Below are 24656 nucleotides of genomic sequence, written 5' to 3'. Positions count from 1 at the left end.
TACTTTACTTTGTAAGAAACTACTTCTGGTGGAGAGTCTGATTTAACTCGCCTGGAGTTGAACCCACTTTGATTAGGTAACAAACTCTGGAAAAAGGCCTCAGCATCTGTCACCTTTGCCACCAGCGCCTGATGATGGTGTCCCTCTGAGTCAGAGTGCTTCCTTCAGGAACAGACGACAAAGATGGTGACTCAGAGGCCTCTGGGTTTTTCCTTGTAATCTGTGTTGACAGTGCTGGGGTGGGGTGTCTCTTTTACTACCCTAACTCTGTATTTACTACAAATACACTAAGTATCCTAATTATTAAGCTGTTACCCAGGAGAGTTTAGTTGTTTCCACTTTTCCAATATTTGGGTCAATTCAATCTCACATTTCAAAAACAAAAAACAAAAAACCAACTCTTTAAAAAACCTCTCCAGTGGTCTGGAGACAATGTGGTCCTGGAGGGACCCTCCTCTTCGGAGCCAGCCCCACACCTTTTTTGCTGTTCCTCCCCAGGGCAAGGGCCGGTTTGATGACTCTAATCTGTATATAAAGGTTCCCTTGGAATGCTGAGACTTTGCAGCCTAGCTAAGGAACTGGTAGGTGGACTTTATCCTCCAGGACCCACACCTAGCTTCCCAAGGATGGGGGAGGGGAAGCAAACGAGCTTCTGCGACGCAGCAGACTGTCAGCTCCATTTAAGATACCTCTTCAACCCTAAATAGGTACATGATAAATATGTGTTGAATAAATGAGAACAATATCCAGAGCCCAGTAACGCAAGCTCAGTCAAATCTCCTTTTTACATATCTTAATGGTTAAAATCTAGGAAGCCAGCTTGCAAGCTGTTTAACCACAGCTACTGAATTAGCAGAGTGCCTGTAGTTTGCTTAGCACCCGGACATCACTCTTCTGGGGACTGGGATCAATTTCCCCACTTCTTGAAAGGCTAAAGTAGATTTACAATCTGGAGTTGAGTCCCCTTTCACTTAGAATGAGGGTTATTCCTATTCAATATAACCTTACCTCCCCCGTTCCCAGTCCTTCAACAAATATTATTAAGCGCCTACTCTGCCATCCGTTGTAGGCGTTTGGGATAAAGCAGCGAACAAAACAAGAGATCCTTGCCCTGGTGGAGCTTATTGTAGAAAGAGAGACAAACGATGAATATGATTTTTAAAATTGAATTATCTAATTGGAAGGTGATACACACTACAGAGAAAAACATACCAGTGGAGGCCAGGGGACAGAGAATCCTAGATTGGGGTTCTGGCTCAGGCTGGGGAAAAGGAGACGACCCGAGGTGGAGGAGGCTCTGACATCGGAGGACCGGAGAGATGTTTTCTGCAGAAAGTGACGGAAGAGTAATTTGGTTTATGCGGAGGTTGGTGAAGGGCAGAAAGGGGTCTGGACCGAGATTCACGTTGAGAACACCGGAGGCCACAGCTATTTACCTGCTCAGGCGAGAAGATGCTCCGGCGGGCGGCTCGCGGGGCGGGGGCCGGGGCCCGGGCGGGGGCGGTCACGGGCGGCCACTACGCCCCCAAAATGGCCTCCAGTTGCCCCTCGCCGCCCCGCCCCCGGCGCTCTGCCGCCCGCCGGCCCACGTGACCCGGCCCACCCGGGCTGGCGACCCCGGGTCCGGGTCCCTACGGCGGCCCCACCCCTCGCGGAAAACGGACCAACCGGAGAAGGGCAAGGCGGGGCAGGTGGTGACGGCCAATAGGGGTGGAGCTCCGGAGGGGAGTAACAGGTTGGTGGGAGGGGGAGAAAGAAGGAGGGAGCGCCGAGGGACAGAGGGGGAGGGCCCGGGAGCCGCGCGTGCAGCTCTGCCCGAGCCCGAGCCCAAGCCCGAGCCCGGGAGCGCCGAGCCCGGCTGGGGTGAGTGAATCGGGCGGGGGCAAGGGCACCTGAGAGGCAAGCGAGCCCTCAGGTGTACCCCTGAGGGGCGCAGGTCGGGGCAATCTGAAACACCCGCCTTCTGGGCACAGGTGCTGAGCTGCAGACAGGAGGAGGGGAGGTCAAGGTAGGCTGGGAGTACTGATTAAGAGCTGGCTCCTACTCCAAGGTGCCAGGGGCAGGTGCCTGGAAAGGTGCCAGGTGAGGGGCACTTGAGGCTGAGGCTATTCCTAGGGCAGGAAAGCGTTTCAGGGCCAGGATCTCTCTGGAGGTCAGACGCAGGTCCCAGGGGCAGAGTTTCTCTTGGAGACCGGGATGGTGGGGGGGAGGGAGTTAGTTTCAGTTGGGCAAAGGCAACTGCTCCCTGAGGTTCAGAGACGTAATGGGGAGGGCATCGAGAAGTGCTGTCTTCCTGAGGTTCTTCCCCCTACTGCCAGTCTCAGCTGGTGCTGACACATCCCTTCTGGCTTTGGGATGGCTCTGAGGTGTGGAATCTTTCTCTAACCATTCACCTGCAGAGGATGCCAGTTGCAAATAAGAGACACTGAAGAGCAGGACAAGAGGGCACCGCCATCTCTTTGCCAGGTGTGAAACTATTTAAGGCTTTCAGTTTCTGTCCTCCCTTGCTTTCATGCCAGGGAGAATTTTTCCTTCTTCCTCTCGACAGAGTACCCTCTAAGGGAGGGATATGAGGAAGCTTAGATCCCTAGACCTACAAAATGTCTAGACATAGTTTTTTCTAATGAGGCCTCTTTCTGGGGGCTGATGTCAAACCCTCCCCCCAAGCACACATGCTTTCTAATGTGGTTCTACATGGGGCCGTTGGGTGAGGTTTGGGAGCCTAACCAGTTTCCTTGATGCCTCTCAGAAGATCCACATGACTCCCTGAAACCCCATCAGGCATCCCTGACTCCTGGACCACAATGGCTGTCAGACTGGCAGTAGGCACTAGTAGTGCAGGAAATAGGCAGGACTCCTCCGGAGACCAGAAGACTAGGGTAGTTAGCACCTCCAATCTGCAGGCTGGATGCACATTGGGGCACAGACGAGACTTCTGAGGCAAATTCCCTTGCCTTAGGCAGGTAAAGGAACGGAGCCAGCCTTAACTTGGCCCCTTTGATGCCCTGCCTGAGGAAAGTTGTTGTAATTGGGAAATAATTAGCAACCGTTGTCATTAGGCTGCCTACGCGTGCCTCTGTACTTCGTTCATCCTTGAAATTTGGGAGTAGGGGGCTGGCTCTAGGGGACTGCTAATCCAGATTTGCCTGACCCTAAGAGGATTCTGGCTTTCAGAACCCTTCCTGCTTTCCCCAGGCTGACCTGCATGCCATCACCCCTGTGGGAGGTGAGGAAGGGGTAGGGCTGCTTCTCTTCACGTCAGAGAGGGAAAACTAAGGGCCAGGGAGGTGGCCAAGGCAAGTGTGGGATCAGGAATGCAACTTGGGGAACTTGAGAGGGAGGGGTCAAGGGAGACAAAGTCTGTCACACACTGGCCTGTCACTCACCAGGTTCTTTGTGCTCCACCTGCCTGTTTCCTCTCTACCTTCCACCTCCTCCTTCAGAGCCTTGGCATCTAGGCTGGCAGAGTCCCTGCCCATGGTTTTGCCCCCTGCCTCCTCTGGGGTGGAATTTGTCTGGTCTGCTTTACAAGCCTCCAGTGGAGTCTCCCTGGCCCTCCCCTTCCCCTTGCCTCTCAAACCAGTCCAGCCAGTTTGCAGGGGCCCAGTTCCTCATTGTGTTTTTTTTTTTCCCACTGGCCAGACAGCTCTATCTAGCCTGGCTCTCAGGTTTCGCCATTTTCAGTGGACCGAGCCAGGAGTCCACTTCGGGGATTCGTTTTGGATCTGCGGGGAGCCTTCTTATCTCCGTATCTCTTTATGAGAAAATAGGAGCTGAATGATCAAGGTCACTGAGCTGTCTTTTTCTCTTCTGACCGTTTGCTTTCCTTGTTACCTCTGAGGGAGTCTAATCTCTATACCTCTACTTCTCTCGTTTTCTAAATCTGCCAGTTATGTAGCATGTAGCAGATTGCCCAGCCCATCAGTTCTTCCTCCACACACCCGAAACCACCCCGCCCCCACTTCCTGCCGGGAGTCCGGAGACCCTGTCTCTCCTAGTTGGAAGCTAGATGCTTATGACTGAGCCAGAGGTGATGGAATTGGGACAGGGCAGGCTAATGAGTAACTCAGGGAGAAGTGGCTGTCTGGTACAGGTGCAGAGTGTGCTCCCCTTCCTTGCAGGCGGGAAGGGCAGAGGCTGACAGATGAAGCTGAGTTAACTCGGTCCTGGTCTCTTCCCAGAGTACAGCTGGTGAGGAGCGCCTTGGGCACATGCCAGAGGAGGGAAAAGCAGGGTCAAGCATCTGGTGAGAGCAGAGGCTCTGGACTCCATGTTGCCTGGTACTAGATCACTGTTTACCTGCCTCTGGGGCTTACGCAAGGCCTGGAAGCTGCCTTGCTCCCCTGGCCCCGCCCCACTGTCCTCTGTAACTGAAGGCAGATAGGTTTCGAGTTTTTCCATGTTGAATCATTTAGAGCCCTGCTTTCTGACTCACCAGAAAGATCGCTTCAGCCCTCCTGGCCCCTGACCCGCATGTCTTGGGACTGAAGGTGGTTGGAGTTAGAGAGTCATTGGGACCTGGGGCTGTGCTCGATGCTGCCCCTGAACAGCTTGGTGCTCTTGGGCGGGTGAGGGTTTGTGCGCTCTGCTGGGCCTGGGCTGGGAACTCCTTGACCTGGATCTGGAGGATCAGTAGGTGTACTGACAGGGTAGAGCTGCGCCATGAATAAATCATGTGACTTCTGAGAGTTGGCAGTCTAGGCACATCTGGTTCCAAAATGGTGACTGAATTGGGCAGGGAGTCCAGGCCAGGAAGAGGTCCTGTTACTGGAGCAAACAAGAAATGGCTGTGAGGGATCCTTGCGCAAATCTCCCCACTGCTGTGCCAGTCTGCCTTGGTTCAGGATACAGTCTTTAACAAACATTTATCGACATCTACCATGTGGGAGGCCCTGGGGTCACAGGAGTCAGCTGAGCGTCAAGGTCTTTGTCCTCCAAAAGCTTATACTCTAGTGGGGGAGACAGACGGGAAACAAATCATGACTCCGAGGAATATATAGAAATAAACTCACTGTAGGACAGTTGCAGAGTTCCAACATAGGGCCCTGCCAACTAAACATCCTGCCGTTTGGGGTATCTGAGGCAGAGGTTGGTTAAACTCCCCCCCAGTGCCTGAGTAGTGGAAGGACAGGGCTCCTCGGGTTCACGGCTGGGCTTTAAGATGTTCACAAACCTCTTGAGATTCTGTGGTGAAAGTTTGTGTGGGCTCTCTCCTGGAGGGAGGGTGCATTGCTTTCATCATTTTCTCCGATGGAGCCTCAACACCAAAGAGGTGAAGAACTATTGTCAATCAAGGGCTCCTCCCTCCCTGTCCCTTTCTCTGGAGGAGAAGGGCTGGGAATGCAAGGAATGCTCTTCCTCTTCAGACAGAAGACTGTTTCCCCCAACAAGCCCTTTCTCACCTGGAGGTCTGCCCCTCCCTTCCCCTCTCACCAGGGTTCCCCGGCCTTCCTAGCACTTCTGCAATCCCTGAAAGGGGCCCTGGCAAGTTTCCTTGGCCCAGAGCTCCACGGGGAGGTTGAGCTGGATGTTTGTGTCTCTGTCTGGCACATCAGAGGCTCCTCCTCCAGTTTGGTGCTAGGCTCTGGTAGAGATTAGCAGAAGGGGTGGGGAAGCTGGGTTTTATACTTGCTTGGAGGAGAATCTCTCCTCCCCAAGTTCCTGGAGCCAGAGCATACCTCGAATACATTCTGTTTGCTGACTCTGAGCTTGGCACTGTGAACCTGGGAACTGGCCTGTGGGTGGTCTTGTCTCTGGCCCTCAGATGGGACAAGTCTGACTGTCCTGGGGTCCCTTGGATTGGCACTCTTAAACATTATTTAAATCTTTTCTTGAATAGGCAATACATCTACATGGTTCCAAATTCAAAAGAGACAAACAGATATACAATAAAAAGCTGGTCACTCTCTCATCCTTGTCCCCAGCCCTCAGTTCCCCCAATCCAGTGGCATCACTGCTATCAATTTCTTTGAGTATCCTCTCAGAAATGGGATGGCATACCTTATGAGTCTTCTGTATTTTAAATGAGCTCTGGAAGGGGAGGCCCCCTTTTCTCCATTGGGATGGAGGTGTCTGTTAGGCAGGGCTTGGGTTCTGCCTTCACTGGCGTGGAGGAGGCACAAGGTAGCATATGTGTATATGTGAAGATCAAGCAAAATGTTTAAACTCTTGACACAGCCAAGCTCCCCAGAACTGCATCAGATGAAATGGATTCTTCTGAGTCAGTGGGTCTCAAAGTGTGGAATCTGGGCCAGCAGCATCAGCATCACCTGGGAATTTTGACGTTAGAAATGCAAATGCTCAGGCCCCACACCAGGCCTAGTAAATGAGAAATTCTGGGGGTGGGGTCCAGCAATCTGTTTTGTTTTTTTAAGATTTTGTTTTTCCTTTTTCTCCCCAAAGCCCCCCAGTACATCATTGTGTATTTTTAATTGTAGGTCCCTCTAGTTGTGGCACGTGGGATGCCACCTCAGCATGGCTTGATGAGTGGTGCCATGTCTGCGCCCAGGATTCAAACCGGCGAAACCCTGGGCCACCTAAGCGGAGTGTGCAAACTTAACCACTTGGCCATGGGGCTGGCCCCCCAGCAATCTGTTTTAGCAGGCCCTTCTGGTGATTCTGCTACTCACAGTATGAGAACCACTGTTTTCTGTAGAAGGAACTGACAAAGCAATTAGCTTTTTTTTCCTTCAGTTTTTACATTTTTAGTATTTTAATATTTTTAATATTTTTTTAATTATTTTTTTCCCCAAAGCCCCCCAGTACATAGTTGTATATTCTTCGTTGTGGGTCCTTCTAGTTGTGGCATGTGGGACGCTGCCTCACGTGGTTTGATGAGCAGTGCCATGTCTGCGCCCAGGATTCGAACCAATGAAACACTGGTCCGCCTGCAGCAGAGCGCGCGAACTTAACCACTTGGCCACGGGGCCAGCCCCTAGTTTTCACATTTTTATTGGGGGCCACAGGGGAGGGGATCTCGTCCCTGTCAACGGAGGTGATCACAGTTTCTTCAGCCACTCCAGGCTTGGGCCCTGGGGGTCCTGGGGGTGGCTGGGCACATCGGACATATTCCCGTCATCTCGGAGGGGCACTGGGTAGGTGTAGGGTGTCGCCTTGTTGATCATGATGGAGTACTTGGTGTAAGGGCTGAGGATGGGCAGAATTATAGCAAGGCCCGCGATAGTGAAGGACGCGACCAGCACCGGCTCCTTGGCCCAGGCATTCTTGAGGAAGGCGGCGAGTCTCACAGCCATCTTGGTCTCGGAAGCAGCGAGGTTGCAGCAATTAGCTTTGTAAAAGCTGGGCAGGTAGAGGTTTCTGAGTTTCTAATTCTAGTCTCTCAGCTTAAACTCTTTTCTTCATCTTCTAGGACCCCCTGACACCCATGGAGCAGGCATCCACCATGGCCGAGCCCCGGGGCCCTGTAGATCATGGAGTCCAGATTCGCTTCATCACAGAGCCAGTGGATGATGCAGAGATGGGCACCTTACGTCGTGGTGGGCGACGTCCAGCTAAGGATGCGAGAGCCAGTACCTATGGGGTCGCTGTGCGTGTGCAGGGCATCGCTGGGCAGCCCTTTGTGGTGCTCAACAGTGGGGAGAAAGGTGGCGACTCCTTTGGGGTCCAAATCAAGGGAGCCAACAACCGAGGGGCCCCGGGTGCTCTGAGCTCCAACTCGGAACTCCCCAAGAACCCCTACTCTCGGGCCAAGGAGTTTCCTGCCCCCTCACAGGGCAGTTTGTCTGATGAGGAGCCTGGGGCCCCCTGGAATGGAAGGCTACTCCGCTCCCAGTCCCACGCCTCACTGACAGGCCCTGCTCCTCTGGGTCCAAGCAATAGGAGCACCAGCCTGCTGGAGCTAGCCCCGCAAGGAGCTTCCCCGGGGAGCACCATTGACACTGCTCCCCTGTCTTCAGTGGACTCACTCATCAGCAAGTTTGACAGGCAACATGGGAGCCAGGCCCGGGGCCGCACTGGCCGCCGCATGCGGACACTGCCCCCTGAACAGCGCAAGCGGAGCCAGAGCCTGGACAACCGGATCCCCCGGGACACCCTTGAGGAAGGAGAGCACCGGTCCCCCAACCACTTGACCCCTAGTGCCAAGCATGACGACCACATGGGCAGCTCGAAACAGCTGGCCCAGAGCCAGAGCAGTGGCTTTAGCCGTACTCGTCAGACTCGGGACTGGGTTCTTCAGAGTTTTGAGGAGCCACGGGGGAGAGCACAGGACTCTGCTATGCTGCAGGTCAGACCCCATCCCTCTGTGGCTTCCAACCCCTGGTCCCTTCTCATTAGGCCTGGCCCACCAGCCCTGGAATCCCTTGCTGATTCCGATCACTAAGGGCAGAAAGCCTCTACTTTTGCCCTCCACTTTATCCATCCACTTAATGTAGGTGATATTCACATGTACAAGATACTTGCATGGGCAAAATTCTAAAGGAAATGGAACTATGAAATCACACTTCACAAGCATGGAGAGTTTCTTGTCATTTCCCGACCATTAACTGTGCCTCGGTCACTAGCATTTGCTAGGCCTGCAGCATACATAAGGCAGGTTTGGAGGATATGAGCAGCTCCCTGGTGCTCTTGCCAAAACTCCACACCTTTGTCTTCCACTCAGGAATGCAAGTAAGTTGGGGAGCAATTTTATTCTGAGACAGAATTAAGCCCATTCTAAAAGTGAATCATATACAAACTCTAGTACATTAACTGTCATTAGTGACAAATTAGTTTTGATACAGCTCACAGCTGCTTGAGATCTACTTGTTGAGGAAAACCTGGTTTGCAGTAATAGTGGGAGGTGTGTCCTGCATGGATCTCTCCCTGGCCTGTGGCTCAGGCCTCAGCAGTGTTGCCTCTTTACCCTGCTTCAGGCTTGTTCATCATGCTTGAAGGACTTTTTCTCCTAACTGCCATTTCCACTTCATCTGGACCCCATGCACCCTTCTGGCTTAATCTTCCTCTTTCTTTTTTGCAGTTGAAATCAACTCCAGACCTTCTCCGAGACCAGCAGGAGGCAACCCCAGCAGGCAGTGTAGACCATGTGAAGGCCACCATCTATGGCATCCTGAGGGAGGGGTGAGTGGGGGCCTTCCCAACAGTGGAGTCACACACCTCTCTTCTTTTCCTTCTAGCTTCATTCCCCATCCTCTTCGCTCTTAACCCTTCCTTCCCTCATCTCTGCTCCCTCTTTCCTACCCTAACCTTTGCCTCTGTCCTTTTATCCTCCAGAAGCTCAGAAAGCGAAACTGCTGTGAGGAGGAAGGTCAGTTTGGTGCTGGAGCAGATGCAGCCTCTGGTGGTGAGTGGTCTTCTCACAGTGGGAGCAAGGGTCAGGGTTAGGGCCCTGTGGGCCTCAGAATCTAGATGTGGACCCACTTCCTTCTCCGCAGATGGCTTCTCCTGGTTCTGCCAAGGCCCTGGGAGGGCATGGTGAACTCACCCAAAAAGTGGAGGAGCTGCAGCAAAAGCTGGATGAAGAGGTGAAGGTGAGGAGAGATTAGAAGTGCAGGAGGGATGAAGGACCACAAGGGAAAGAACCTTCACCTGGGCTGGCTCTTCCAAGCAATGGGACAAACACTGTGTGTCCTGTGGGTCTAGAGGCGAGAGTGTGTGCTAGTTCCAGCAAGGACTTCTGGGGTTCTCTGGAGCTTGGAGAGGAAGAGCACCTTCATCAGGGGTCCAACTACTTTCTGTTCCATTTCCTTTGGAAGTTTCCATCCTGGCTCTGCCACTTACTGGCTGTATAAATCTTGAGCAAATTACTTACCTCAGTTTTTTTCATAATTGTAATAGTGGTGACAATAATACTAGCTGTCATTTATTGAGTATAATTTTTATGGTAGGTACCATCCTGGGTAATATGTAGTAATTATAGTGACCCTATAAAGTAGGCATCCTGGACTCTTTTATGATGAGAAAATTGAAGATCAGAGAGGTTAAGTGAATTGCTCGAGGTAATGAGTTGCAGAGAAGGAATTTAAAAATTCAGGTGAGTCTTATTCTAAAGCCTATGTATTCCCTTTTTTAAAAAAAAAAACTGCTTTCACCTCTTGCAGTATTGTCTTGTATGTAGTTGGTACTCAGTACCTATTGGATTGTAACCACCTTTGTTTCCTGAAAAGCAGTGTAGTGTAGTGGTTAAGTGGTGGGTTGCGGAATCAAACTGAGTTCAAATCCTGGTGCCCTTACTTGTTTGCTGTGTAACTGACCTTGGGCAAGTTCTTTAAATGTTTTAAGCCTCTGTTTCCTTAACTGTGAAGTGGGGATAATAATTGTACTGTAATAGTTCTCTATTGTGGTGTAACAAATTACCCCAAAACTTACTAGCTTAAAACAAACATCTCCCGGTGTCTGAATGCCCAGGATCTGGGAGCAGCTTAGCTGGGTAGTTCTGGCTCAGAGTCTGTCATGAGGTTCCAGCCGAGGTCTTATCTGGGGCTGTGGTCGTTAGAAGACTTGACTGGAGTGGAGGAAATGCTTCTAAAATGGCTTACTCAGTGGCTGTTGGTTGGAGGCCTCAGTTCCTTGCTATGTGGACCTCTTTATAGGGCTGCTTGAGTGTCCTCATAATACGGCAGCTACCTTCCCCCAGAGTGAGCCCTCCAAGGAGAAGGTAAGGGGGAAGCTGCAGTGCCTTTTTATGACTTAGTTTCAGAAGCTACCTGTCACTTCTTCATTTTTCTGTTTGTTAGAAGAGAGTCCGTAAGTCCAGCCCATGCCCAAGGGGAGAGGAATTAGGGTTTACCTTTTGAAAGGAACGTGAAATAATTTGTGGACATATTTTAAACTGTCACAAGTTTGGAGGCTTGTTATGAGGATTAAATGCAGATACTATGCATAAGGTCCCTAGTACAGTGGTCATAGTGAATGTCAGTAAATGTTAGACATTCCCATTATTCCTGGTCCTTCTCAGAGGCTGTCCCTACTCTCTCCCTGCTGTACTCACCTGCCTTTCCTTTTCCAGAAACGGCAGAAGCTAGAGCCATCCCGGCTTGGGCTGGAGCGGCAGCTGGAGGAAAAGGCAGAAGAGTGCAGCCGACTGCAGGAGCTGCTGGAGAGGAGGAAGGGGGAGGCCCAGCAGAGCACCAAGGAGTGAGTGCCGCTGATGGGGGCTGCTTGGGGCCTCCACCAGAGTTGGAGGCTGCCCCAGGGCTGGGGAGACAGAGGGAAGTCTCCAGAAGCTGAGAGGGGTGGACAGAGATGATTTAAAGGTAGGACCTTTCTCTTTACCATCCCCATCAGTGATGGTGACAGTGCATGAGTTAGGCTCCCTTGGTTTGCCTCTGTGCCTCAGGTTCTTAATCTGTAAAATGGGATTAATAGTAGCACCTATCTCATAGGATTACTGTGAAGATTCAATCATTCATTCAGCAGATATTTTTGCAGCAAATACCTTGTGGCAGCCAGTGATCTAGATTCCTGGGGTACATCAGTGAACCATGCAGATGAAGAGCTTCCTCTCCAGAAGTGTATTTTCTAGTGAGGGGGAACAGACAGTACACAGTACACACGTTATATAAGTAAATTTGTAACATGTGAGAAAGTGAGAAGCAGAGTAGGTTAAAGCAGATCAGGAGGGCTGGGTTGTGGGGGAGCAGGTTGCAATATTAAATAAGGTAGTCAGGGGAGGTCTCATTAAGATTTGGACAAAGACTTGAAGGAGGTTGAAATGAATTAATAAATGTAAAATGTTAAAAAAAAAAACCCTGCCTGACATATAGTGCTCCATAATGTTATCTTTTATTAATTATTAGGCTCCAGAACATGAAGCTCCTCCTGGACCAGGGTGAAAGGGTACGACATGGGCTAGAGACCCAGGTGATGGAGCTGCAGGACAAGCTGAAACAGGCCCAGGGTCCTGAGCCTGCTAAGCAGGTGCTAATGAAGGTAGGGAACAGATTTGGGTACCTCAGCCTCTGCTTTCTTTTAGCTAGAGCATCCTCAAGTCTTTCCCCAAGGTATGGGGAGTAGGTAGCTGATTACAGGTACCCCTTAATGTGCTTTCAGGCACATTCAACGGCGGGGTAGGGGTAGAACCCAGAATGGTGGGTTTCCTTTATCCAAACTAGGCATCTTGGAGGGCAGAGGGCACCTAACAGATACAAGGTGCTCAATAAATATTTTTTGATTGACTGAATGAATGAATTAATAGATAGGTGGATCCTAATGTGGTCACCTCTGTACTTCCACCTTCACTTTCCCCAGGACCTGTTAGAGACCCGGGAGCTTCTGCAAGAGGTCTTGGAGGGGAAACAGCAGATAGAGGAGCAGCTGCGGTTGCGGGAGCGGGAGTTGACAGCCCTGAAGGGGGCCCTGAAGGAGGAGGTGGCCTCTCGTGACCAAGAGGTCGAGCAAGTCCGGCAGCAGTACCAACGAGACACAGAGCAGCTTCGCCGGAGCATGCAAGATGCGACCCAGGCATGTGACAAGAGCAGGGGCTGGGAGAAGAGGGAACCCCCAAGAAGGGGGCTGCTTTGAGGTCTTGGTATTTTTTGACTTTCCTGCTTATAACTTCCCGTATAGGACACTTGAGAGATGTAATGAAAACCTTGGTCAGGAAACCTACAAGGGCAGAGAGAGGGAGTGCAGGCCAGAAGTACCAGGAGGGTGTGTGACCAAAGTCCCATAGGGAAATAACTGGGGGACATTCCCTATAGATGACAGAGGGGTGGGCTGTGGGACTTGGGGAAAGAGCCTCTGCTAGCATTGCACCAGGTACCACTGGGGTGTCAGGGTGCGCAGCTGGCATGGCGTGTCTGGATCTGAGCTTCCCCTTCTACACACTCACACTTTGGTTTGAAGTGAGCTCTTCCTTCTGAGCTTCTGGCCCCTGACTCTCCCCTTCCCTAGGACCACGCAACATTGGAGGCTGAGAGGCAGAAGATGTCAGCCCTGGTGCGGGAGCTGCAGAGGGAGCTGGAGGAGACCTCAGAGGAGACAGGGCATTGGCAAAGCATGTTCCAGAAGAACAAGGAGGAGCTTAGAGCCACCAAGCAGGAGTAAGGACCTTGCCTGTCTCCCTGGAGTATTTATCCGTGATTCTTGTATCCCACTTCCTTTCTACCCACACTGTACTCTTTCCTTTCCCATTTCTCAAACTGCTCTTCTCCATATCCACCTTTCCCCCTCCTGAGATTGGTGCCCAGTATAATGGCCTCCAGGGGGCTGGTTTTTGTTGTCCTGCTAACCTCTCCCAGGCAAGTGACCCGACCCTGTTCCCTTTCCCTTTCAATTCACCTGGCTGGGCTCAGACTCCTGCAGCTGCGGATGGAGAAGGAGGAGATGGAGGAGGAGCTTGGGGAGAAGATGGAGGCCTTGCAAAGGGAATTAGGACAGGCCCGAGCTAGTGCTGGAGATGTTCGCCAGGTGGAGGAGCTCAAGAAGGTACTTGGGAGTTGGGGGGCAGAAGGGCAGGTTGGGGTGATGGGCACCTGCCTCACCTATCTATGAGGGGCTCCATACTAGAGTGGCTGTCTCCTGTGTGCTTGGTTTTCAGGCCCCATCCTGCCTGTTCAGCCTTCTCTCTTTCCAGCACACACTCTTTGATCCAGCAGGGCTGGTCTTCTCATTGGGTATAGAAGTGTCTAATGGAAAGAGCTCTCAGTGGCCAGGTTGGGTTATAGGCAGAGATGCTGGCTGTCTCCCAAGAGATCTCATGGGTAGCGGCACTTAGGTGGATTTGTGAAACTCCAGGGTCGTTTTTGCAAACTTGGAAACCTTATTTGGTCAGCATAGCAAGAGTTGCTCTGTCTGTCATGAAGGACTCATTCACTACATTTATGAAACAGGCATTTACAGTTAGAATGCCAGTTTATTAACTTACAACGAAAATTGCCGTCACATAGACCGAAATACTTGCATTGGCAGGGCCAGCTGACCTACATGGGAAGCCAGATTGTAATTTGAAGGCTGGTTAGAGAGTATAGAATCTAGACATGGGGAATTAAATGTTTCATCATGCATGGATATTTTACACATGAGAAGGTCCTAAAATTGAAGTCAACACACAGATAATTTCTTCATATTCTTGGTATTTGTTTATGAAGGACAAAAAAGCAACTAATTATTTTGGATGATTTAGAAACTTGGAAGATATTTTGGCTAATTATAGGGAACTAGCGTTTATGGCCTCCTGAGGCTCCTTCTAGGTCTACAGTTCTCTGATCCTCTATTCTGGGTATGGAGTAGGTGCTCAGTTAACGAGTATTAACTAAACAATACTCGCTTATCATGCCTTAATGTCAGACTACCTAATTGTAATCGTGGTAATCATATTTTAAAATGAGTAAAGAAATATAGCTCTAAACAATGATTTTTTCCATAAATAAAAGCCTGAGCTTACACGAAATATTTGATGGAGAAAACATAATAAATGTTAACCAAATATACTTTGGTGATTGTCACATGAAAAGTACTCTTAGATTTTTACTGTCTTGTTCTCAAGTTAACAAACATCAAGGATAGTCTGAAATCTGTTCAGTACATTAGCTGACAGTGAACTTGGACATTCCTCTTGACAATCTCAGTTGATTTATTATGCTGGATAAAGCTAGAAAGCTAAAAAGTAATAACTAGTGTTTCATTTATCTCATATACTAAGTATATTTTATCAAGTATTTAGTCAATAAACAAAATATACATTAGGGAAACAGACTAACCCAGTCCAATGGAGACCATACACCATGCTATTCTTCTTTTCTTTGCAGTTAGTTTTGTTAGCGTCTTATGTTGAAGACTCACTGTGTATCATGTAACCTTTCAGCCTAATTATGGTACTCTCTGAATTAGAACCAGAACTCATATTTTAATTTTTTAAAAAAGAAATCAGAGCAGCACCAGTATTTCTTGTGTCACATATTTTAGTTTTTGACATATTTTCTTTTTTTTAAAAGCCAGTCCTGTTTTATCCAGACTCTCATCTACTCTCACTCTACGTAATTTTCTTAATGGAGATTTATTTCACATACCATAAAATCCACCCTTTTAAAGTGTATAATTTAGTAGTTTTTAGTATATTCACAAAGTTGTATAACCATTACCACTATCCAATTACAGAATATTTTTATTACCTCCAGAAAGAACCCTATGTCCATTAGCAGTCACTCTCCCCACCCCCTGGTAACCACTAATCTACTTTCTCTCTCTATGGGTTTGCCTATTCTGGACATTTCATATAATTGGACTCCAATAATATGTGGCAAGGTTTATCCATGTTGTAGCAAGTATTAGTACTTCATTACTTTTCTTTTTTTTGGTGAGGAAGATTGGCCCTGAGCTGATACCTGTTGCCAATCTCCCTGTTTTTGCTTGAGGAACAGTGGCCCTGAGCTAATATCTGTGCCAGTCTTTCTCTGTTTTGGATGTGGGACACCTCCACAGCATGACTTGATGAGTGGTATGTAGCTCTGTGCCCAGGATCCGAAACTATGAACCTTGGACTGCTGAAGGGGAGCGCTTGAACTTAACCACTACGCCACTGGGCCAGTCCCCAGTACTTCATTACTTTTTATGGCATAATAATATTCCATTGTATGGATAATACCATTTGATGGACATTCACCACTTGACGGACATTGGGTCATTTCTATATTTTAGCTATAATGAATAATGCTGCTATGAACATTCACATACAAGTTTTTTGTGAATATATGCCTTCAGTTCTCTTGAATATATACCTAGGAGTGGAATTGCTAGGTTGTATGGTAACTCTACAGTTACCTTTTTGAGAAACTGCCAAACCGCTTTCCCAAGGAGCTACACCATTTTACATTGCCCCTAGCAACGTAGGAGAGTTGTAGTTTCTCCACATTCTGGTATCCCAGGCTGGCTCTCTCTGCCCTGTCACCATTCCCCTTCCCTTCTAGGAGCTATGCCGGACACAGGAGGAACTTAAGGAGCTGCAGGCAGAGGGGCAGAGCCAGCAGGTGGCTGGGCGCCACCGGGAGCAGGAGTTGGAGAAGCAGCTGAAGGTTGAGGCTGATCGAGGCCAGGAGCTGGAACAGCAGAACCTCCAGCTACAAAAGACCCTCCAGCAACTGAGACAGGACTGTGAAGAGGCTTCCAAGGCAAGGGGAGTGGGCCCAGGGCTTAGGAGGTGGAGGCTGAGGGGTCTGGAGGGCTGAGGAGCCAGAGGGCGTGGAAAATTACCTATCATGGGTACGTATAGACCAGATGCTTGGTCCTAGGTGTGTGGTTAAAAGCAGCCAGGATTTGGCAGGGGGAGGCCGGGCCATACTTGGTGATAGCCAGTGCATCTCTTTACGGATGGGATTCTCAGGGAAGCCTCTGGCTTGTGGCGCCACCCCTCTTTAAGTCTCGTTCTTGTGGGCTCTCTTTGGGGTGGCTTTCCTGGAGTGGTCAATGACCTTGAGCCCTGGGGTCTGAGCCACTGCTCCCTGAACTGGCCGCAGGCTCAGATGGCAGCAGAGGCAGAGGCGGCAGTGCTGGGGCAGCGTCGGTCAGCAGTGGAAACAACACTTCGGGAGACCCAGGAGGAAAATGACGAATTCCGACGGCGCATCCTGGGTCTGGAGCAGCAGCTGAAGGAGGCGCGAGGCTTGGCGGAGGGTGGGGAAGTGGTGGAGGCACGGCTTCGGGACAAGGTGCAGCGGCTAGAGGTCAGTGCTTCTGGAGACATCGTTGGCTTCGTCCTGGCCCTTTCTCTTCTCATCCCTGGCTAAATACCCAGCCATCAATTTTATTTTGTCCTTAGTGGACGTCTGCTTGCCTCCCCAAACCCTCTGTTAACCTTGGGTTTATTTCCTGGAGCGTGTTTCGGTGTGAATGTCTCACCCTTTGAACCACTGGTATTTTTCTCTCTTATCTCCCATCCTTTGCATGTTCTCTGTGTCTTGATTTCTTTACTAGTTCCTCTGAACCTGTTTTCATTGCCCATCTTTTTCATAAATATCTCTTCCTCCTTTGTCCTATCTACTCACCTCCAAATGGCTTGAGCCCAAGCTTGGCCTCCTCTCAGTCCACCCCCTTTACCTCCCCCCTCTCCCAGGCAGAGAAACAGCGGCTAGAGGAGGCCCTGAATGCAGCCCAGGAAGAGGAGGGGAGCCTGGCAGCAGCCAAGCGGGCACTGGAGGCACGGCTGGAGGAGGCCCAGCGGGGGCTGGCCCGCCTCGGGCAGGAGCAGCAGGCACTGAACCGCGCCCTAGAGGAGGAGGGGAAGCAGCGGGAGGTGCTCCGGCGGGGCAAGGCTGAGCTGGAGGAGCAGAAACGTTTGCTGGACAGGACTGTGGACCGACTGAACAAGGAGGTGGGCCATGGGGTGGCCTGCACTCTTGAGAAGAGGCCCAGCTCATACCGAAGCTTGCCTGGGGGATGGGAGTCGGGGTGGGGAGGTCATCCTGTGTGGTGTTTGTTTTCAAGTTCATTGCTGGGGAGGCCAAGCTAAATCTTGAGAGAGTGGCATCCTCTCTACCTCTCCTCAGTATTTTTGCCCTTCTCCCCGCATCCCATTCCTTTAGGATCTTGATCCTTAGAGAGTGTCTCCTGGGATTTTTCCCTTAAACGTCTATAAGACCTAAACATGGGGACATTCATTGGTAGAATTTTATATTTGGGGGATGGGAAGGAGAAAGGAAGAAAAGAAAATAAATTGCTTTTTTTGGGGTAAGGTTCTCCTCCTAATCTCTTTTTTTTTTTGAGGAAGATTATCCCTGAGCTAACTACTGCCAATCCTCCTCTTTTTGCTGAGGAAGACTGGCCCTGAGCTAACAGCCATGCCCATCTTCCTCTACTTTTTATGTGGGACGCCTGCCACAGCATGGCTTGCCAAGCTGTGCCATGTCTGCACCCGGGATCTGAACTGGCAAACCCTTGGCCACCAAAGTGGAACATGCGAACTTAACCGCTGCACCACCGGGCCAGCCACCTCCTCCTAATCTCTTACTTTAAAAACTAGAGCATGGGTCGGCCCTGTGGCGCAGTGTTGAGTTCGCACTTGCTGCTTCTTGGCGGCCTGGGGTTCGCCGGTTCGGATCCTGGGTGCGGACATGGCACCACTTGGCAAAAGCCACGCTGTGGTAGGCGTCCCACATTTAAAAAGTGGAGGAAGATGGGCGTGGATGTTAGCTTAGCGCCAGGCTTCCTCAGCAAAAAGAGGAGGATTGGCAGTAGTTAGCTCAGGGCTAATCTTCCTCAAAAAAAAAAAAAACAAAAACAAAAATACTAGAGTAAACACCTAATGTATTTCATCAGTTCTAAAATGCACGTTGTATCATCTCTGGAACTGAGTTGTGTCTTATAATTGATGATATGTCATGGTCAGTTGACAGATTTTCCTTTCTTAGTGGTATATCTTATAATCATTGGCATCTTGGGTTTGCTGAACTGAGGTCATTTAAGGTTTACTTTGTATCAAGCACTGTTGTAAGTGCTTTACGTAACTTACTGCTTTAATTCTCATGACAACCTTGTGATGTTGGTACTACTATTATCTCATTTTATAGATGGGGAACTGAGACCCACAGAGGCTGAGTAACTTGCCTGTGATTACACAGCTAATAAGTGGTAGAGCCAGGATTTGAACTCCAGCAATCTATATATTACTACTAGCTGTACTAGGGACCCTAGCCCAGGAAAGAGCAGGAGAGGGCTACTTTGGCAGGAAGGAGGCTCTGGGAGAGTCTTGGCTCAGAAAAGGGACACAAGCATCTGCTGAAGAGGTGCAGTGCTGAAAACTCGCTTTTCTCTGCGTTTCAGCTGGAGCAGATTGGGGACGACTCTAAGCAAGCCCTCCAGCAGCTCCAGGCCCAGCTGGAGGATTACAAGGAAAAGGCCCGGCGGGAGGTGGCCGATGCCCAGCGCCAGGCCAAGGAATGGGCCAGTGAGGCAGAGAAGACCTCTGGGGGGCTGAGCCGGCTTCAGGATGAGGTAGGACCCTAAATGGCAAGAGGGTGGGAATCTCCCAATGTCCTTGGTTTGAAGGTCATTGCCTCTTAACTAAACCTGTGGCCAAGGGATCCTGCGACCCAGATTTAGGTCTGACCACTTAGAGTGACTTACTAAGGTGTGGGAGGTGGGAGGACCTATCCATCCTAGGTACGGACAGTGGGGGCTGTGTTGTCTCTAAAGCAGGGATTTCAAACTCTGCTGCATATTAGAGTCTCCTGGGGAGATTTTTAAAAATCCTAATGCCCAAGGTGCATTTCCAACCACTTAAATCATAATCCCTGGGGCTAGGAGCCAGGAACAGTGGTCTAAAAACTCAGGTGATTCCAATTTGTGTAGAGAATTTTAAAATAATAAGGAAAATGGACTGAAAGTCAGTCTGCTTTTTATTATCACCATGTTCTCGCAATTTTAAAGAATGTCAGTGATGAAATATTTCTCCCCTTAGGGGTGGTCTGCTCCCACCCCTCAACCCCAACCTTACTTCTCTGAGCTGTTGCATTTTTCCCTTCTGCCCAGACCCAGAGGCTGCGGCAGGCCCTGCAGGCATCCCAGGCAGATCGGGACACAGCCCGGCTGGACAAAGAGCTGCTGGCCCAGCGACTGCAGGGGCTGGAACAAGAGGCAGAGACCAAAAAGCGTTCCCAGGATGACAGGACCCGGCAACTCAAGGGCCTTGAGGTGAGGACACTGAGGGGATGACCTGAGGTGGGTAGAGGGTGCTGGGGGTCTGGATCCTGGCCTAGGTGAGACGTCTCTGGGGAAAGGAGCCAGGACACTCCAAGCCTCTTTCTATGCTTTTCTGTTAGTACCATTGAGTCAATTCCACCTGCTAGCAACCCTGTGTACAGCAGAGTGGAACTCTGCCCCATGTTTTTGCTCCATCCTCTCACCTTCCTTTGCTGTATCAAACAATGCTCTGCTGCTATTTGTAGGCTTTTTATGGCCAGCTTTTTCGGAAGTGGGTGGCCAGGTTCTTCTTTCTAGTCTGTCTTAGTCTGGAAACTCCACTGAAAGCTGTCCACCATTGGTGACCCTGCTGGTATTTCAGATGCCCGGTGGCATAGCTTTAAAGCAACACGCAGCCACTGCAGTGTGACAACAGACAGACAGGTGGGGTGGTTCCCTGACTGGGAAATGAACCCAGGCCGCGGCAGTGAGAGTGCCAAATCTTAACCACTAGACCACCAGGGCTGGCTCTTTCTATACTCAGGATGGAAAATTAGCAGCCCACAGCTGTTGAGTTTTGTTTGACTCAGTGTTTTAAAAACCTTTAAGTTAATTGCCAATGTTTAGAATATAGATGTCACATAAAATTTTGTATTATTTTATACATCTGGGAAATACGGTAACACTGAGGTTCGAGTCCTGAGCTGTCTGCGTGGCAGCAATTGGCTAGAGCTGAGCGGTGTTGTCTCCCCTTTAGAGTGAACAGTGGTCTTCACTTTGCTCTGTTTGGCAATAATAATAACAACAGCAATAGCAAACACTTATTTATTGTGCTGCGTGCCAGGCACTTAAGACTTATTTAATCTTCAGAATAACCCTGTGGGGTAGGTGGTCTTGTTTTCTTCATTTTACAGATGAGGAAGACGGAGACACAGAGAGGTTAAGCAGCTCCATGGCCCCTCTGCTAGGAAGTGGTAGATCTGACTTTCAGACCCAGGCAGTCTGGCCCCAGAGCCCAGACTTAGCCTCTGCATGGTACTGCCTGGCTCGAGTTTGCTTCCCTAGTCTGTATCCTGCTGCTTTAGTTTCTGACTGTCTCCATCTCAGCCTTGGCTCAGGCACTTGGCTTTCTCTGTTTTCCCATTAGGGAAGTAGGGCTGCCCCAATGAGGAACAGATTCTGGGATTTGTCATCCTGCCAAGGGGCCAAGACCAGAGCAGACCTCACCCTTTCCCCTCGATGCCACGCCTCGTCAGCAGAGGGTGCTAGCTCCATGGTGGCCCCTGGCAGGGGCAAGGACCAACAGGTTATGGAGATACGTGCAAGAGAAAAGTCTGTGAAGGCTGGGGTTTGAGAGGGTCTTTATCAGAGTTTGGCATTCTGGTGTCCAGCATTTGGGGCAGAATGAACCAGTTGTCCCTCTGCCACAGGAAAAAGTCTCACGGCTGGAAGCAGAGTTGGATGAGGAGAGGAGCACTGTGGAGCTGCTCACAGACCGGGTGAATCGCGGCCGGGAGCAGGTAGCCTTACCCCTCATCTGTGTCTACCCCTGACTGCAGAACCTCTCAGCCCTCTCAAAAACAACTCTACCCTCCCATGTTTCATAATCTGGAGAGCTCTGGCTGCAGAATCGCTGCACAGCTGGCTCTGCTTCAGGGTCTCGTCTGCTTCGGGAAGGATTGGCAGGTTTCCTCAGTAGAAAGAAGCCAGGAATTTGAGTGGAGGAAGGAATCCTGGTGGCCTGGGCTACTCTCTGATCTGAGTCTGGGCTGCTTCCATTCAGAAGAGATGCTAGTTCCTGGTAAGACTGAGGAGGCCCTGTTTAAATTCTGTGGCTCCTCTCATTTGAATAGGCTGTGATCTCCTAGTTGCCTGGGAATTTTTGAGATTCAGAGTTTAGAGAGCATCCTACAGTTACTCTGCCTCGATTGGTTCAGCTTGCTGGTTCATCATTAGACCTCCCGAAGTCTGGTTCGTCTCACCCATCCCCACTCACCCACCCACTCAGGTGGACCAGCTGAGGACAGAGCTCATGCAGGAGAGGTCTGCTCGGCAGGACCTGGAGTGTGACAAAATCTCCCTGGAGAGACAGGTGAGGGGGAGGGGTGAGGAGTCTTGGGGATAGAACCCCAGGAGTGGGTAAAATGACCACAGAAGAGATCAGAAGTGGAGTGCTTAACTATGGAGGCTTCCTGTCTCTCTCAGAACAAGGACTTGAAGAGCCGGTTGGCCAGCTCAGAAGGCTTCCAGAAGCCCAGTGCCAGCCTCTCTCAGCTTGAATCCTTGAATCGGGAGTTGCAGGAACGGCTGCAGGCTGAAGAGAGGTGACATGAGCCCATGCTCTCTCTCTCTCTCTGGACTTTTCTCCTCTGGGGCTCCCTCCATCTTCTACCTCAGAAAAGGCCCAGCCTGGCCTGATCCTTAAGGAGACCTATTCTCTGGATAGAGACCAGAGAGAGTTGCAGAAATTGTGAAATGTGAATGACCTCTACCTCCCCAGTTCTTTGGTTCTGCCCTGGATCCTCCCCAGTCTAACGGTGGGGCTGATGACTAAGAGGAGTCCTTGGAGGCAGTAGGGAGCCAAGTAAGGGTTCCTTTAGAAATGGCGATGACCATAGACATCCCCTTACCCACCCTCTTAGGGAGAAGACAGTTCTGCAGTCCACCAACCGAAAACTAGAGCGGAGAGTTAAAGAGCTGTCCATCCAGATTGATGATGAGCGGCAGCATGTCAATGACCAGAAAGACCAGGTAAGGGTGGCAGCCAGGGCCAAGCAACCTAAAGGCAATGTATACTGTGTGTTTGCTTGAAGGCCAAGGGAGGCCCCATCTCCCAGGTCTTCCAAACTTAGATTTCCTTGTATAAGGACAGAGAGACTAGACTGAAAGGACTGGATTAGAGAAGTCATAGTGAGCATATGTATTGAGTGCTGCTGATGTGCTGGGTGCTAGGTTCTCTTTCTAAGTCTTATACATCTAATCCCCAAGGCAAACCTTTGAGGTTCGGGAACTTGCCCATGGTCACGCTTTCCTAGGGGCAACGATCCCTTGTCAAGATTGCTACAAGGGAGGGTCTAAGGCCATGGTAGCAGCAGCTGTTTTTCTCATGTGAGGACTTGTATCCTGTCCAGCTAAGCCTAAGGGTGAAGGCTTTGAAGCGGCAGGTGGATGAAGCAGAAGAGGAAATTGAGCGACTAGACGGCCTGAGGAAGAAGGCCCAGCGTGAGCTGGAGGAGCAGCATGAAGTCAATGAACAGCTCCAGGCCCGGATCAAAGCCCTAGAGAAAGACTCCTGGTACATGCTGCTCTTCTGCCCCCTGCTCCTTATGGATGGTAGAGCAGGAAGGGAATGGGCTCCCCTGAGCTAGATAAGAGGAGCATCTCTAAGATGGGACTTCACAGTCACTCATTCCTGGTTGGAAGCCAGTATGATTATCTCTTAGTATCTCAGCCCCCATCCTGTACCCCATCTCCCCAAATCTCTGATTAGTGGGAGATCTTGTGAGTAGCTTTAGGCTTTAGAAGAATTGGGGTTTTCCTTATCATGAAAAGGATGGCTGTGTCAATCTTTCTATCTCCTGCCCTTACCAGAATTCCTCTCTCTGACTCAGGCGCAAAACGTCCCGTTCAGCTGCTGAGTCAGCCCTCCAACATGAAGGGCTGAGCTCAGATGAGGAATTCGACGGCGTCTACGATCCTTCCTCCATCGCATCACTGCTTACAGAGAGCAACCTGCAGACCAGCTCCTGTTAGCTCATGGTCCACAAAGGCCTGGAAACCTATCCTGGCCAGCCCTGCCCAGCCTCTGATTCCTCATTCCTGTGGGGGACCCAATTATTCAGACCTAAGACAAGGAGGGGTGTGAGTGATGGGGATGCAAAAGGCACCAGCACTAATCTGGTAGATGGACTTTCCCTTTCCTTTGGAGGAGTGGGTATTTTAGGCCAACTGAGCCCTCTCCTTAAGTGCCGACCTCTCCCTCTGCTCCCACATAGCAGCAGGATGTTCAGCATGAAGGCTGAGGGGGATTGAGCAGGATAGGAAGAGATAGAAATTGCCATGTATGTAAAGCTTTATTTCTTTAGCCCTTAACCCTCAGGCTCAGGGAAATACGCTATGTGATTCTGCTCCCTTGACTCCTGCAACCCATTTTTCTCCCACTCTGGAGCAGGGTAAGGGGAACATTATGGGTAATGGACATGCTGGCGTGGCTCTACCCACATCTCAGTTGCTCCTCTTTGCACAGCCATGGGACTCATGAGGTAGTCCCCACCCATCTCTATTCCTATATTTTTTATCTTCCCCAAGCCAGGATCCAAGGGACACTTTCTCCACCCCTTTCCATCATCACCATTCCTACCTTCCTTCTTTCTTCTCAGTGCCTTAGCCAGGTGAGGAGATAAGGATGCTCTTCTTGCCTTTTATACCTGCACATTCATACCTCTCCAGGACCAGGCTTTCCCCTTCCAGGCCCTCAGTTTTCCCTGCTACCCCAGTGACTGGTCGAGAGAGCTACCAGCTTCTCTGCTGATGAGCCCATGGGAGAAGGACTTTGGTAGTGCCATGATAAGGTGGTAGGGCCTGGTTCTTCTCAGGGTTTCCATCTTTCCCCCCTCCCTCGGTGACTACAGATGTGTTTATAAGGTAGTTACACCTGGGAACCCTGAGAACTGTCTACACAAGTCCGAAAAGCAAAGATTTCAGTCCCTGTGGCCTTATTTGTGGCTTCTCTGACCAGATGTGCCCAACCTCTGTAGGGAACCGAGGGACCCTCATTATCTCAGGAGCTTGGAGCTGACACAGGACTTCCTGCCTGGGGCTAGAGGCTGACTCTTGGTAGAAATGGGAAGAGGCAATGGAGGTTTTGGGGAGAGCCATGCTCTGGTAGGGAGGAGGTAAGGGAGATGACTCACCTCTCATTTCCTTACAGAGCCTGGGGGAGGAAGAAGCCTTTCTCACCAATGACTTGTAATTTCATGACTTAAAAAAAAAAATTATTCTGCAAATCATATATCCTCTCCCAATCCAATCCAGGCTTGATTTTATTTTAAATTAAATATTAAAATTATATATCTATACTGAAA

General features: G+C 50.2%; 1 protein-coding gene, 1 long non-coding RNA gene, 1 other non-coding gene and 1 pseudogene across 5 annotated transcripts in view; 1 reads left to right on the top strand and 3 right to left on the bottom strand.

Moving 5' to 3' along the window:
* Positions 1-1601, bottom strand: part of LOC103547939 (uncharacterized) — a 5513-nt gene extending 3912 nt beyond the window's left edge. Inside the window, exons 1-2 of the long non-coding RNA XR_544128.2 lie at positions 1437-1601; positions 1213-1326 (exon numbers count right to left, since the gene is read on the bottom strand). This is a non-coding gene — a long non-coding RNA (uncharacterized lncRNA). The remainder of the gene's footprint in view (positions 1-1212; positions 1327-1436) is intronic.
* Positions 1601-24656, top strand: CGN (cingulin). Of its 3 annotated transcripts, XM_008515448.2 has the most exons (22): positions 1601-1863; positions 2400-2466; positions 7370-8245; positions 8978-9078; positions 9232-9301; positions 9393-9488; positions 10967-11094; positions 11757-11889; positions 12208-12420; positions 12853-13001; positions 13254-13386; positions 15867-16067; positions 16413-16619; positions 17009-17266; positions 18715-18885; positions 19423-19584; positions 21003-21092; positions 21581-21664; positions 21778-21896; positions 22215-22323; positions 22704-22867; positions 23184-24656. In XM_008515448.2, exons 3-22 carry the CDS (start codon positions 7385-7387, stop codon positions 23323-23325), a joined length of 3591 nt encoding a protein of 1196 aa, XP_008513670.2. In that variant the 5' UTR covers positions 1601-1863; positions 2400-2466; positions 7370-7384; the 3' UTR covers positions 23326-24656. The 3 variants fall into 3 exon arrangements, with proteins under 3 accessions (XP_008513670.2, XP_070463415.1, XP_070463414.1); XM_070607314.1 differs by lacking the exon at positions 2400-2466 and having other exon boundaries at positions 1761-1863; XM_070607313.1 differs by lacking the exon at positions 2400-2466 and having other exon boundaries at positions 1808-2008.
* Positions 6937-7275, bottom strand: LOC103547937 (NADH dehydrogenase [ubiquinone] 1 alpha subcomplex subunit 3 pseudogene; annotated as a pseudogene).
* On the bottom strand, positions 20026-20097 carry TRNAE-CUC (transfer RNA glutamic acid (anticodon CUC)). The gene has a single exon. It is a non-coding gene; the product is annotated as a tRNA-Glu (tRNA).

Source organism: Equus przewalskii, unplaced genomic scaffold, assembly GCF_037783145.1.
Source record: "Equus przewalskii isolate Varuska unplaced genomic scaffold, EquPr2 ChrUn-10, whole genome shotgun sequence".
NCBI classification, from domain to species: Eukaryota; Metazoa; Chordata; class Mammalia; order Perissodactyla; family Equidae; genus Equus; species Equus przewalskii.
The sequence above is the reverse complement of the archived record's forward strand: the minus strand, read 5'-3'. Positions and strand labels throughout refer to the sequence as shown.

Bases quoted from the DNA above. Each gene is read 5' to 3' on its own strand.
- CGN (XM_008515448.2), top strand. From the start codon at position 7,385: ATGGAGCAGGCATCCACCATGGCCGAGCCCCGGGGCCCTGTAGATCAT. The intron at 16,068-16,412 runs GCAAGGGGAGTG...AACTGGCCGCAG, and splicing joins ACTGTGAAGAGGCTTCCAAG to GCTCAGATGGCAGCAGAGGC. The intron at 21,093-21,580 runs GTAGCCTTACCC...CCACCCACTCAG, and splicing joins TGAATCGCGGCCGGGAGCAG to GTGGACCAGCTGAGGACAGA.